General features: G+C 36.9%; 1 protein-coding gene across 1 annotated transcript in view; it reads left to right on the top strand.

The window, feature by feature from the left end:
* The first annotated feature begins 1,617 nt into the window (after positions 1-1,617).
* The window catches only part of CDH20 (cadherin 20), a 50,673-nt gene continuing 38,185 nt past the window's right edge, over positions 1,618-14,105 (top strand). The window contains exon 1 of the mRNA XM_070942568.1: positions 1,618-1,860. Coding sequence (XP_070798669.1) covers positions 1,618-1,860 — 243 coding nt within the window. The remainder of the gene's footprint in view (positions 1,861-14,105) is intronic.

Here is a 14,105-nt window from a genome sequence, read left to right as displayed (position 1 = left end):
TCTTCTTACTCTGTTTACAAAATACATTCAGCAATATTTAATCAACAATGATTACAATTGATTTTTTTCCTATTAATTGGTCTTGTCACTTTAAAAAAAAAAGGCAATATTATGACTTGCAGTGTCCGTTCATCTACTGGCTTCTCATGCCTGTAAAATATGATTAGGCTACCAGTTCTACTTACATATATGCATCTTTTCCAGAGTAGTATAACAATTTCACAATAATATTTGTTTTTTGGGGGGGGGGAGGTAAGTTACTTAAAAGCAAAATATGATTGGCCAATTCTCTTTTCATTCATGTAGTTAAAATAATTCAACTGATAGTCAAATCAGTAACCTAATTCAGGACTGCCAAACTCGCGGCCTGCAGCCCGGATGCATCATGCACTGGCCATGTCCATACCCAGTTTAGCAAAGGGGGGAAAAGTCCTGATACGTCACGTGATGCTGCCATGATGATGTGAGTTTGATACCCCTGATCTAACTCATAACAGAGTGTAGAGTTAGATCCTAGTGGACTTTTAAAAAATAATCTTTCCTGAGAATGTGTTTAACCCAAAAAAATACAAAGTTTAACACTTTTGCCCCAAAAGAAGAATGTTCTTGAATTACACTGACCAACTAAAGTTTGCAAGGCCACCTCATTAAGTCCATCAAAACAGTGAAAGAAAAGACTGTCACAAAACAAGACCTAAATAAAGTCTCCATCTAATTTAACATTTTTTAAAAAATTGATGAGACATCCTCTTATGGAGAACCATATTGGTCCTTGGTCCTTGGTCCTTGGTCCAAATTAGTCTTTCAGATTCACTGAGGAAAAAAATATGTTGACTCACTAAGATCTATGCCCACAACTATATGCATTAGAAGTATTGGGAGATGTTTCTTTCAGTATTAGGACACCTTTTTTGGATAACATAATGATTAACCAACCATTCAAAACTCCAGAAATGTTGCATTAGCTGATGTCACTGGTTTTTCAAAAAGCAAGCCAAAATGTGAAGCTGGCTTAAAGCGGTTGAAGGTTGACTACTAAAAAAATAATGAAAGTGAAAAATAGATGGCAGCTGCTAAATTTAAATCAAAGTGTTATAATATCACTGATCAAAAAAATGTTATAGGTGACAATGAAAATGTTGCAGAAGTCAAATGAGGAGAGGGAGAGAAAGAGAAATCATTGCATAGTTATTAGTTACGAATTATAATTTATACGAACAGAATTTCTCCTTGTAACTACTATCAAAGACATTTGGTCATAAATATTTCCAAAGAAAATATCTGTTAACCCAAGTCAATTAATAATACAGTGAAATCCAGCAGTTCTCCTAGCAAGGTCTTCCTCTCTAGCTAGTCAATTATTACCTTCATTTCAAACGAGAAGCTTCCTTTATATGCAATAGGCCTACATTTTTATGAGGAAGATCAAATACTCCATGGCTTAGCTTTCTTTTTTCTTTTTTAAGAGGGTTTTTTTTCCCCAAAAAAACTGATAGTAGATCTTCTTTAACTTTACAGGATATTATTCTCCTTTAAGGTGCTTGCCCAGTATCACTGAAAGGCTTTATTTGGAAGTTTCACGGACCTATCTATTGGATTCTTTAGAGGACAATCCTCATGAAAATGCGGACATCAAGCAGAATGGACAATGCAAAGAAGTGGCTTGGACTCAGTTTTTGCTTTATGATGAACCTCATTACGACTGTATTATCTGGAACTAGCAGACCTCCAAGCAAAGGCCAAGGACAAAGTCTCTCGGACAACTTGCTTCTTCATCAACGAATGAAGAGGAGTTGGGTGTGGAACCAGTTCTTCGTTCTTGAAGAATACACGGGAACAGATCCTTTGTACGTTGGGAAGGTAAGGAGCTGTATGTGGGATGGGGAATCAGAGATCTGCTATAGTCATGAGATGGTTAATGGTTTAAAGAATATTAGAATGTTTGTTGTGAATTTCACAAAAGAGGGGTTTTTTTAGTTGAGAGAGATGGGAGAACATAGGATTTCTGTTCTGTTCTCCAGCAATATATATATTTGTGGACATCTGATTTATATCTGAGAGCTTCCTGTTCATGTCACCCTGAACTGAGAGTAATAGCTGTGTTGAAAGACTTGTCAATGATTTACCTTTTTCCTAAAGATCAGCACTGACAATTACCAGCTGTAATTGACATCTTCCTAACAAAATCTCTGTCAGCATGTATTTGAACTGCTTCCGTATCAGTGCACAGACTGGTACAGATTGATAAAGAGAGAGTGGGGACACAGAGGGATTGCAGTGGCTTATTTTGGCTTCCTTCTGAAAGCCTTTGAACAAGAACTGTTTCTGTATTCAGAACTTATTTCCCAACCGTTGCCCAAGTATCTGTAGCCAAGGCTGAAGTTAAATCAAAATCATAGTGTCCTAAATATGAATTGCTATTGAAAGCAGGAATTAATTTTTCCTCTTACCTATTTGTTCATTTGTACATTCCCCTGTTCCTAAACAATGGCAAACAACCAATTGCAACAAATTTGGGGTCATCTATTTGCGTTCTAATATGAAAGTTTCTTGATCGTATTAGAACGCAAATAGATGATTCCCAGAGTGTAAAAGAAGAGGAAATTAATCATATCATTTAAGCCTTTTCAGCTTTCCAAATAATGTAATTCACCCAGGATTTTAAGCTAGTTTTTATTTACAATATTGTTGGTGAATAGGAATGGGTGATTCCAACCAGATTATTAATTTTTAAAAAATGAGTTATCTATTTTGAGAATCAGCACTGGCATAATGTACTAATAGTAAAACATCTTATACCCAATTTTCTTTCGGTATCAGGGTTAGGTTAAATGCATTATATTCCCATTGTTCCATATCAATTATACTGTTTCAGTTCTGCATCGATTTAATCATGCACTCTTTAACTTATTTAATTTCTGTGTAATATTTCAGAGCTTGTAAACAAACTCTGCAAAGTTTTCAGAGTTCAGAGTTCTAGTCATACTCAGTCCAAATATGCTGCCCTGTTTTTGCAATTCCTTTTGAACTATACTGCTTATTTGAAGATGACTCTGACCATTGTGAAGAGAGAGTCTTAAAGGATTTCATCTTTGTCTTATTAAGAATTAGAAATTCATAATTCTGTATGAATTATTCTCTCTCCACAGATTACATTTTTGTATATTCAGCTTCATTAAATAAATATTTAACACTGAGCCAGGGCCAATGAATCTGGACTCATTCTTTTTCTGTGTTTATTCCATAGCTTTAATCTGCTGCTTTTGACTGAATAATGTATAATAGTTTTTGCATTTCTATTTCTATAAACTAAAGCTATTTATGCAAGCTGTTTGGAGAGCTGCTCTCTCAATAGAAGTAACCCAAACATAAGGTTATAAAATCCAGTCTGTGATGTAAGTTAGAAGCTGGCTTGGTAGTTTTATACGAGATTTCGTACCACAAATAGAAAATCGAAACTTGGTAAATATCCATTTTTGCTGCTGCTGTTCTTCCAGGACAATGTTAATATATGTTAAATAAATTTAATATAATTTTAATTATATTTTTCTAAGTCTAGAAGTCATTATTCTTTTATAAATACTCATTGTTTTTATTAAGTGAGTTCCCAAGAACTTAATTGCTTTAACGGTAATACTGAATCCCATTTGCTGCAAATGTTGCCTTTTTTCTTTAGGGAAACTCCATTTCAGTGTTGTTCTTATTAATTAATTCAATATCCTTATACCAAACCATATTGCTTATTAATTCTAAAGAATCCTTTGGATGAATAATTGTAAGTGCAACTTCACCTTCATACAATATGTAGTTCTTAATTTTCCAATTTGTTTCCTGATTATTATTATTATTTGTCATATCTTCCTTGCAAAAGCTGAAAGAAAAAGGAAGGAGAAAGGAAATCCATTTTGCTTCTTGTTCTTTCTAAATGCCATGTCCTATGCAAGAAAATCCCTACAGTTCATCAATATATTAAATATTGTGAATATAAAAGGCCATTTAAAATTATCAAAGACATTTTCCACAATAAGAGAAAACAATACCGTTTTCTTGTTTTCGACATTTATATTATCAATAGCATTCAGAATATATATGATACTGTTCTTTGTGTATCTTTTTTAGAAACAAAATCCAATATGATTGGGATATATTACTTAAAAAGCAGAATGAATGAATGAATGAATGAATGAATGAATGAATGAATGAATGAATGAATGAATGAATGAATGGTTACAGCCTACAAAGAACTTAAGCCAGCCCTGAATTTGGCATTTTGAGAATAACATCCATTGACTAAAAATCTCTAGGAACTGCTGCTCTATGTGGGTGGGTCAGCTTTTCCAAACCAAGTGTCTTCCAGATGTGCTGGATTACAACTCCTATTAGCCATGCTATGTACAAAATATGAAGTTAGATCTTCATCATATGCAGAAAGTACCAGTTGGGAAGGGCTAGGATTTCTAATCTCGGTCACTTTCACATGTGTTTACTCATAATATTTGATTCTGGTTTTTCATCAACCTGCAATTATTTTATCTACCATATCATTTACCTTGTAGTTAAATCTACATTTGAAACTGTATTTTCTCTTAAAATATGTGTTTCTGTCAAATTTTCTGTTAAATTCTTTAAAATGCATTTCAAAACTGCCCAAAAATGTGTCATTATATATGGGAACTGTATATGCTACTCAATAATTAAGAGTTTATTTGCAACTAATTCTATTAAACAATGTGTTTTGGGTCATTTTACAATATGATCCTAGTATTTTCCCAAACCATTTCATATTTGCTCTGTATTTTTTTTTAACACATAATGGGGTGAATCTCTTCACTAAAAACCATTGCATTATTGTCAATTTTGTATTGTTAATACAAAAGGAACAGGATATAGACAACTTAAGATATGCCTGTGAGTTTAAGAATAACCCATGATATTTTTGTTCCTATCATAACCCCAATAAATTGGTATCTCCATTCTGAAATGAGATTTGTATCCCACTTTTACTGTATTTTTTTAGAAATAACTCAAGGCAGCTAGCATATCTAACACACCTTTTTTTCCTCCTATTTTCCCCACAACAACCCTGTGAGGTGAGTTGGGCTGAGAGAGAGTCCAAGGTCACCCAGCTGGCTTTTGGTTAAAGTGGCACTAGAACTCTCAGTCTCTCACTTTCTTGCCTCTTACCTTAATCTCTAATCTAAACTGGATCAAATTAACAGTATCGTAAACTAGAGATCATTACCACAGTCACAAGCCAACTCACAGGTGATTCCTTAGAACTTTAAAAATCCTTCAGAGTTACCTATAAATCATTTCTTAATGGTGGATTTCCCACACTTAAAATAAGCATTTTAGTGAAGTTGCATGTGAATATTTCAGTGATTTCCTCAGTGTATTGTTTCAGGTCTAAGATTCCTTGTGTAGCATTTTCAGTTAAAAGAGGTTGGAAAGGAAAGCCTGGGAAAGCTGTAGTCACTCAAAGTAGCAGGTACCGGATTACATGGATTAGTAGTCTGAGTCAATTCATATGTAATTGAGAAAGGGGTGCTAGAAAGGTGGAGGAGGGGTCCCAGTCTACTAAATTTTCCGAAATCAAAAAGGTCAGCTATAAGACGTATATTCCAACCTTGACTGTGTATTTCTGTGGTGTGCAGGCAGTGAGATAAGAATGCTATTGTGAAATAAACTTTTTTAAAATCACTCATTAACAATGCTAACAGACTGCAACAAGCATGCATAGAAATATTCATTATAATGCATTACCAAGGTCAGTTTCCCAAAAACTACACATCTTGTAAAACCTTTAATTTATCTTCACCAAAATCTTTTGTAAGAAACAACAATATTTTAAGACATTATAGTAAAGAACAAAAATGCTACTAAATTCCTTAATGGGGCTTATTCTCTTTCCAAATTACTTCCCAGATAGTCTTATGGATTTTAAACTGATTGTTCTTCTAAATCAGAAGATGAACCTGAGCTTTTTGTTTCAGTGTTTTAGGTGTCCCAACAAGATATACATACGTCGTCAGATATATGTATAAATTTAAATTTGTTTCTTTTGTAGTATCTAAATTATTATAAAAAGTAATTTTCTATATCTATAATTTTCATCTACAAGTGAATTGTATGAAAGCGATTCTAATTAAAGAAATGAGACCATTTTTATATAACAAGATATAGACATAGGTGGCTGCATCTGGATTGGAACCACCAGAGAGAGTTTAGAATTGTCCTCACTCGCATCTAACAGATGTGACCATTTGTAGAAAAAGACACAATTCTAGGTTCCATCCTTTAGTTCAAGGGTTGCAAATCATCATAAGAGCTGTCTGAGGATTAATTCATTAGCCTGAGGGCCACAGTACTGAAGACTTTTCATACATTGATCAAAGAGTCACTAGTGAATTGAAAATGAAGAGTATCACAGCAGGCCATTTGACGTATTTATTTTTAAAACTCTACTGTGAATCAGCTTTCTTTCTTTCTTTCTTTCTTTCTTTCTTTCTTTCTTTCTTTCTTTCTTTCTTTCTTTCTTTCTGGACATTTGTCTTAACATTTTTTTTTTAATTTGATTTATATGCCGCCCTTCTCCGAAGACTCAGGGCGGCTTACAATGTGCTCAGCAATAGCCTTCATCCTTTTGTATATTTATACAAAGTCAGCTTATTGCCCCCACAACTGGGTCCTCAATTTACCTACCTTAGAAAGGATGGAAGGCTGAGTCAACCTTGAGCCTTGGCGAGATTCGAACCCTGCAGTAATTGCAGGCAGCTGGTCTTAATAACCAGCTTAATAACAGGGTGCCTTAAACCCCTGTACTACCAAGGTATTTCATTAACCAGAATACCAAAAATAAAACCCTTGAACCTAATCATCTGAAACCTGGCAGATTTATCCCCTCAGAAGAGTCAACTCTGCTTGAACATTATTTTCAATTCTGCCAAGAAATAAAATGTTATTGGCAAATCTCTAACGACAAAAAAAAAAAAAAATCCCATGTTTTGTCTTCAATTTGGCATGTGTTACAATCTCATGAGAGGATATAATTCTGCAAATTTAGTTCAATTTCAGATTGCTTTTAATGGAATGTGGGCGGAAAATTGATTAAATAGATGCAGTATCACACAGGAGAAAACAAAAGCAATTGCCATTTGTTGTCTTTTTAGTCATAATTAATGGAAAGCACAGTGATTTTAGAGGGTTGAATCAAGTTAAGATTTTAGTCTAAGCCCTACCCATTATGTTCATCACAGATGGAGTAGAAATCAGAATCAACCTCCTTGGTATAGGGAGCAGTGCTTAAATCAATGTTTCCCAAACTTGATAACTTGAAGATGTGCGGACTTCAATTCCCAGAAATGCTTGCTGACTTTGGAATTCTGGAAGTTGAAGTCCAAATATTTAAAAGTTGCCAAATTGAAAAACACTTGTTTAAATTATCCTTAAATATACAAAAACATATGGGGTTTTAAAATAATTTTTCTCAATCACAGCTGCATTCAGGGGTGGCCTAACTGTTCTGACCTAGGCTCCCTTAATAAGCAGGAGGCAGGAATTACTGGCAAACCTCTTTTATTTATACAACTGTGAATTATGTTCATTCACAGTCAGCAACGTTTGTCCAAACAGTTTTTCAAAGGAATATTTCTCAACACACTTTATCTCGTTTGGCAAGCTGCCATGTAAATTGTTTCCAACTGCAGTACAAGGCAAAACTTGGAACAGAGTCTCTCAGAGTCACGGAATGAACGAATTGTTTCCTGCAAAAGCCCATTCCCTGGGCTTTTAAATAAAAGCCCATTTTATTTCCTATGGGAGGGGCCAATTATCTCCAAGGTGTGGCCTTAGTCCCAAGTCGACCCTGCTTTCTTAATTGTTCTTGTCTTCTGGCAGCTCTGGGAATGGGCTCCAGCTGTTTCCTCTGCCTTGCTGCTGTCTACCTCCCTCTCTGCCTCCAATGCAGAGCCCTCATCCAAGCTTTCCTCAGCCCCCAGGACTGGCCCACGTTCCTCCCCAACCTCCTCACTGTCCGACTCTGCTGCCAGCTTTGCTGGCCACCAGCAGCCCATAACATTAACATAGACTTACAGTGTTCCTGAAAATGTATGGTATAAACTGGGAGTTTAAGTGCTTGAGGTATTTAGGGCAAGAGACTTCAACATTGAGGTGATCCCATGGTCAGTTCAGCTAATTTAGGTACTTCCCTAAGCCAGCACAGAACAACAGGTAGAAGTGGGCTGTAGGCTAAATCAAAAATTGGCCCTTCAATGGATCATAAAATGCACTGATATAAATTCCCAGCACCTCATTCTGAGGGCAGAAAAGGAAAGAGACTCTATTTACCTCTTTTCTTGAAAAAAAGCTGTTCTCCACTGTGGCTGGTTAGCAACAGAATTGCCCAGATGTTCATACTGTATATTTTCATTTTCCTTTAATTTTGGTATGCGGTCAAAAGCAACCCAGATTCCATGGCATCATGGCAACAATAGACCTGACCTGGATTATTAAAAGCCTGGCTCACAGAAATAGTCACATATTAGACCTGCTTTTATACCAGAGTAGTGAACGTGATATCTGGAGTTGGGTGATATTAACTATTAATCTTTTGTCATGGTCAGATCACTGTCAATTTTGAAGTCCTCTTTAGTCTTTCCTCACTGCAAAAAGGTTTCACAGGGAATATGGGGATATTTGTAAGGCTGTGATTCTTTTGGTTCTTTTGAGGCCATAGCCACTGCCTGGAAAGAGGGCACAATGATGGTCAGAGATCGGATTGTGCCTGAATGGACTCATTCATCTCCCCTTGGTTCTCTGCAGAACAATGAAAGATAAAATGACAAAAGAGAACCTTAGAGCATTGGAGGAAGAGGATGAACCAAATATGATTAGATACAGGTAAAATCTTATTTAGGTTTACTGTGAGGTAATCATTGAAAGAAAATATGGTTCCTTTTCTGCTCTTATCTCATCTGCAGATAATCAGCTGGCAGCACTATTTAAGATGATCCTATCCTTCCTGAGAAAGAAAGGCCAAGGGAATGTCTACCAGTGCTCTGCAAAGGCATCTATTGCATAAAGTTCTTTGTATCCATTTAGAGCTAGAGTATGCAGCTTCTTTGGAGTTGACTGAGACATGGTCTGGCTTGATTAGCTGAGAATAGCTCAAACCTGTGAGTCCCAATGACTCTTTGGATCTGTGGGTACAATTACAGTCATGTCCCCGCAAGCTGGTCAAAGTAACCCAGGAGACCACATGGTTAGATCCAGGCAGTGGTAAATCCCTCCTTGAGAAAGTGGGTAGCTTGTGCTACATCATAAAGAAGCAATGCTCCACCCCGTCCTTAAGAAACCACTGCTGTATCCCACAGTGATGGACAGTTTTTGGTCAGTATCTGCCAGTCCCACTAGATAGATCAGACCAGAAAATCAATGTTAAATTGATGGAATGTTAAAACTACTTCTATTGAGATTGGCTATGATTACAGGTCTTGAAAGTCTACACTTCCACTTTATTGTTCAGTGAATTAGGTAGCTATCTGCCTGAGTTGTTTCTGACAGATATCTTATTCTGGACTTTAAAAATGGTTAACTTAACCCTAGCACTAACCCTAATCCTTTTTATCTAGGTAACAGTTCCTGCATATCTCTGTCAACATAATCTTTCTTAGTCTCTACAGAGACTAAAACTTTCCATTTTTATGGAAGATTGTTGAGAAGATGGTTAGCACTCTTTCAGAGGATACTGGTAGAAATACTGTATCCAATTTTTCAATTGGATTTCAGACTGGGATACAGAGCTAGGATGGTTTAGACTTCCCTCTGGTGGAATCAAGATGAAGCTAGAACGGGTGTCGGCAACCCGTGACTCCAGAGCCGCATGCGGCTCCTTCGCCCCTCTGCTTCGGCTCCCTGTCAAGTGATCCCACCACTGGCAGGCCCCGCCCCTCACCCTCCCCTCCCAGTCACTTCTCCCCTGGTCTGAAAAGGTAAGGGCAATGGCAACTCAGGAAGAGCTGTCTTTTATAGCCAAACTATATTCTGGATGCAGAATGGCTGGGAAAGGGGCTGCTTTACAAACATGCACTCACTTGTTGGTTTTGGGTTTTTTTAGGGTTCTTAGAACAGATCTTTCACATCTGTTCTCTCTCTCTTTCTCTCTCTCCGGACATCAGATTCCCACCACCCAGCACCAATTCAGGGGTCCCTTCCCTCCCCCACGGGAGAGGGAGGGAGAGAAGGAGAGAGGGAAGGAGAGGGAGAGAGAGAGAAGAGACACAGAGAAAGAAAGAAAAAGAGAGAGATAAGACCCAGAGAGAGAAAGAGAGAGAAGAGACACACACACACACACACACACACACACACAGAGAGAGAGAGAGGGAGGGAGAGGGAGAGGGAGAGGGAGAAGAGAAGAGAAGAGAAGAGATACAGAGAAAGAGAGAGACCCATTTTCCACAGAAAACAAAACACCAGGAGCCACAAAACCTAGGTAGAGGTGGCTGGGGTGTGTGTCATGTGACTGGGTGGGAGTGATGTTGACTTGGCCATGCCCTCCCCGGTTTTGTGACTCCCGGTGTTTTCTCTTCTGTGGGAAACCGGTCCAAATGGCTCTTTGAGTGTTTAAGGTTGCAGACCTGAGCTAGAGTATCCCTCTTGGCCCTCTTTGACCTCAGCAGCCCTAAGATTCTTCTGAACCTCTCCAGCATGGGAGATACAAAGCTAAATAACTAACCTGTTGTTACTGATTATTATGATCTCTACACATGCTTACTCCTTGTATGTCTTAAGCAAATTAGCAAGTCTTTACATCAGAGTTCTTTCTATATTAATAGCAGATCTATTATCCTGTGAACAACTTCAAGCATAGATTCTGCATTACATCCAAGCATTAGATTTTTCTACTAGAGGTTCTCTTGATGTTGTCTGTCTGTTGAACAGCTCCGTATTTTTCATATCCTTTGCCGCTGAAAGTTTCTACATGCTACTTAAAAGGGGGATATTTATATTCTTTCTTTCCCTGTCCTTTTTAAATAAAGTTTGATTTTATCGATCTCCTGTGACATTAGTCAAGTGTCTCAACACTAAAGGCCCAGGAGATAGCCAAACAGTATTTCCTTTTAGCTTTTCACCTGCTTTTGCTTACAGACTAAGCAAATGGGGGAGCCTTGCTCACAGGCAGTGGTTATTTAGAATAGAATAGAGTAGAGTAGAGTAGAGTAGAGTAGAGTAGAGTAGAGTAGAACAGAACAGAACAGAACAGAACAGAACAGAACAGAACAGAACAGAACAGAACAGAACAGAACAGAACAGAATAACAGAGTTGGAAGGGACCTTGGAGGTCTTCTACTCTAACCCCCTGCTTAGGCAGGAAACCCTACACTACTTCAGACAAATGGTTATCCAACATCTTCTTAAAAACTTCCAGGGTTGGAGCATTAACAACTTCTGGAGGCAAGTTGTTCCACTGTCAGGAAATTTCTCCTTAGTTCTAAGTTGCTTCTCTCCTTGATTAGTTTCCACCCATTGCTTCTTGTCCTGCCCTCAGGTGCTTTGGAGAATAGCTTGACTCCGTCTTCTTTGTTGCAACCCCTGAGATAATGGAACACTGCTATCATGTCACCCCTAATCCTTCTTTTCATTAAACTAGACATATCCAGTTCCAGCAACCGTTCTTCATATGTTTTAGCCTCCAGTCCCCTAATCATCTTCGTTGCTCTTCTCTGCACTCTTTCTAGAGTCTCCATTTATAGATTTAACAATCTATAAAAATTCTGGGCAGTGAACAACAATTTAATATATAATATCAACACAAATAATATAGAAACAGGAACTACTGCTACCTTTGATGGTTCACCAAATAACTCTGATAGCTAAAAGATCACTCTTGAGAAGATATATTAATTGGTCCATCCCCCATTTATTTTACAAAGAGCAAGGACCTTCAACAAGCCTCCTCTAGAAGTCTGTGCCAGATGAGCAGATTCTGTTCTTGGAACACCGGGAAGAAATGTTGAACTGATGAGTATTAACATGAAAGAATTGGTCTCATTGTGAAGCTTGTAGTTCTAAGGAAAAAAACTGTTTTCCCATTTAGACTTCTCTTTCACTGCAGCTTTAGCTGTTTATTCATTCACCTCATTCCACAGAAATATTTATACAGTAATCAAAATATCTTTCTTTGTTTTTTAAAGGAGTTTGGTTTTATAAGTATTTTATGGAGTTCACAGGGTTGTTTTTTTTTCAGGATAAAGTTTTTCAGATGTATTACCAAGTAGTACAGACAAGGTGCGTGTTTTAAATTTTGATTGGGAGCCACCCAGAGCTTGCTATAAAATGGGTGACTATATAAATATTTTAAACGCATAAACTATTTGCTGAACAACCCAACTGTTCCAAAATGATCCACTCTAATGAGAAGCAGGAAGGATGGAGAGGTTGGGAGGCTTTATTTAGTTTGTTTTGCAGCATTATATTGCTTCAGCGCATAATTTGTAACAAAAATTAAATTGACGCGTTACAACTGTTTTAACATCATTCCTGCCCTAAGGTTTTCCGCTACCTATTCATGAGCTACTTAGGGGCTGCATTTGTTTTTGTTTTTTTATACTTACCAAATGGTTTTGTAAAAAAAAAACAAAAATAACCCTAGAATTATGTACAAGTGAAAGCAAGAAATTGTAAAATCCAACTAAGGGTATAGGACAAGGTTATTGTGGCCAGGATTAATATGCAAATGGGTCTTCCTTTGTGGACCTTGAGATTCAGTTACACTGCTAGACATCTTCTAAATTCAATAAAAGGAGCAGTGTTTACTCCTGGTTTTTCAACTTTTTTTCCCTATCAATACATGTGAACTCTGAAAAGACAAACACAATGTCTATTCAATCTTCTGTTGCTAATTATGGTTCCACAAACTTTTTAATCAAGCCACAAATTGTGTATGTTTAATATTTATTCAACTATTTTTCCAAGGAAACGGTGGGCATGTTATTAATTGAATTGTTCTTGTTTTCGTAAAAGATAGATTTTACTGATCTATGTTTTCGCTTCCCAGATTATTAAAGTGTACTCAGAACTAATTAATTACTGTGCAATGTGTTAATTCATTAACTTCCTTTAACATGTTATCATGTATTATCATCTGTAGCAGTGTGCAAGTGCATAAAGATGTCCCAAACAATTGTATTTACCTTATCTTGTTTTTTTAAAATAATGTTCACATTATAAATTTCTCCTTAGCTTAACTACGATATATTCTGTGAAATAAATTCACTGCCATTGTTATTTTTGTACTTTAGATTTAATCTTGCATAACTAAGAACTATTGATTAGGAGTGGGATATTACAATGCAAAGAAGCAATAGCTTTGGGATCAAATATGTAGACCATATAGCAGCTTTGTTTTTTTTTAATGACTTATTTCACGTGTATATTTTTATGATTCACTAAGTAATTACAGTTTGGAGTGATGGGGAAAGGAAAAGGACAATAACGTGGAAAATTTTAGTGCTTTTTCCTAGCTCCAGTGCTTTGTTTTTCCTTCACCATCAAGGCCATTGATCAAGAACTGTATACTTTTCCAAATCCAAGCTATGGTGTGCTCCCATATCACCCTTTACCTGCCTTTTCCTTGAGACAGACTTCAAAGCTTCTTCTACAGCATTTAGATGCCTTCAAGATGTGATAACTCATCATTAGATAACAGTCTTTCTGAGTCATGTCATATTGCTGAAATATTTCCCTTAAGAAACTTCCCTACCTTCCCATTGTGCTATTCCCTTAGTGTCAAGCAAAGACAATTTAAGCTTTTTTATCTTCCTATATTTTAAACCTGTATAGTTTTATAGGTGTGTGTGTGAGGGGCATGGGGATATGTGCATTTACTCATGCATGTTTTTTTAACTCTATTTATTCTTGTATATTTCACTGAGAGTGGCATTGTAGCCTAGAGGTGGAGTTCTCACCTCACAATCAGGAGGCTGTGAGTTTGATCCTAGATAGTGGCAAATATTTCTCATTCTGGCCACAAAGAGAAAATATTTGCTGTGAGCTCCACATAGGTGTCAGGAAGGGCATCCAGCCAGTAAATGCTCAGCTCCAATCAG

Source organism: Pituophis catenifer, unplaced genomic scaffold (assembly GCF_029215685.1).
Source record: "Pituophis catenifer annectens isolate HBS135680 unplaced genomic scaffold, rPitCat1.0.hap2 SCAF_3, whole genome shotgun sequence".
NCBI lineage: Eukaryota > Metazoa > Chordata > Lepidosauria > Squamata > Colubridae > Pituophis > Pituophis catenifer.
This window is presented reverse-complemented; position numbering and strand designations above follow the sequence as displayed.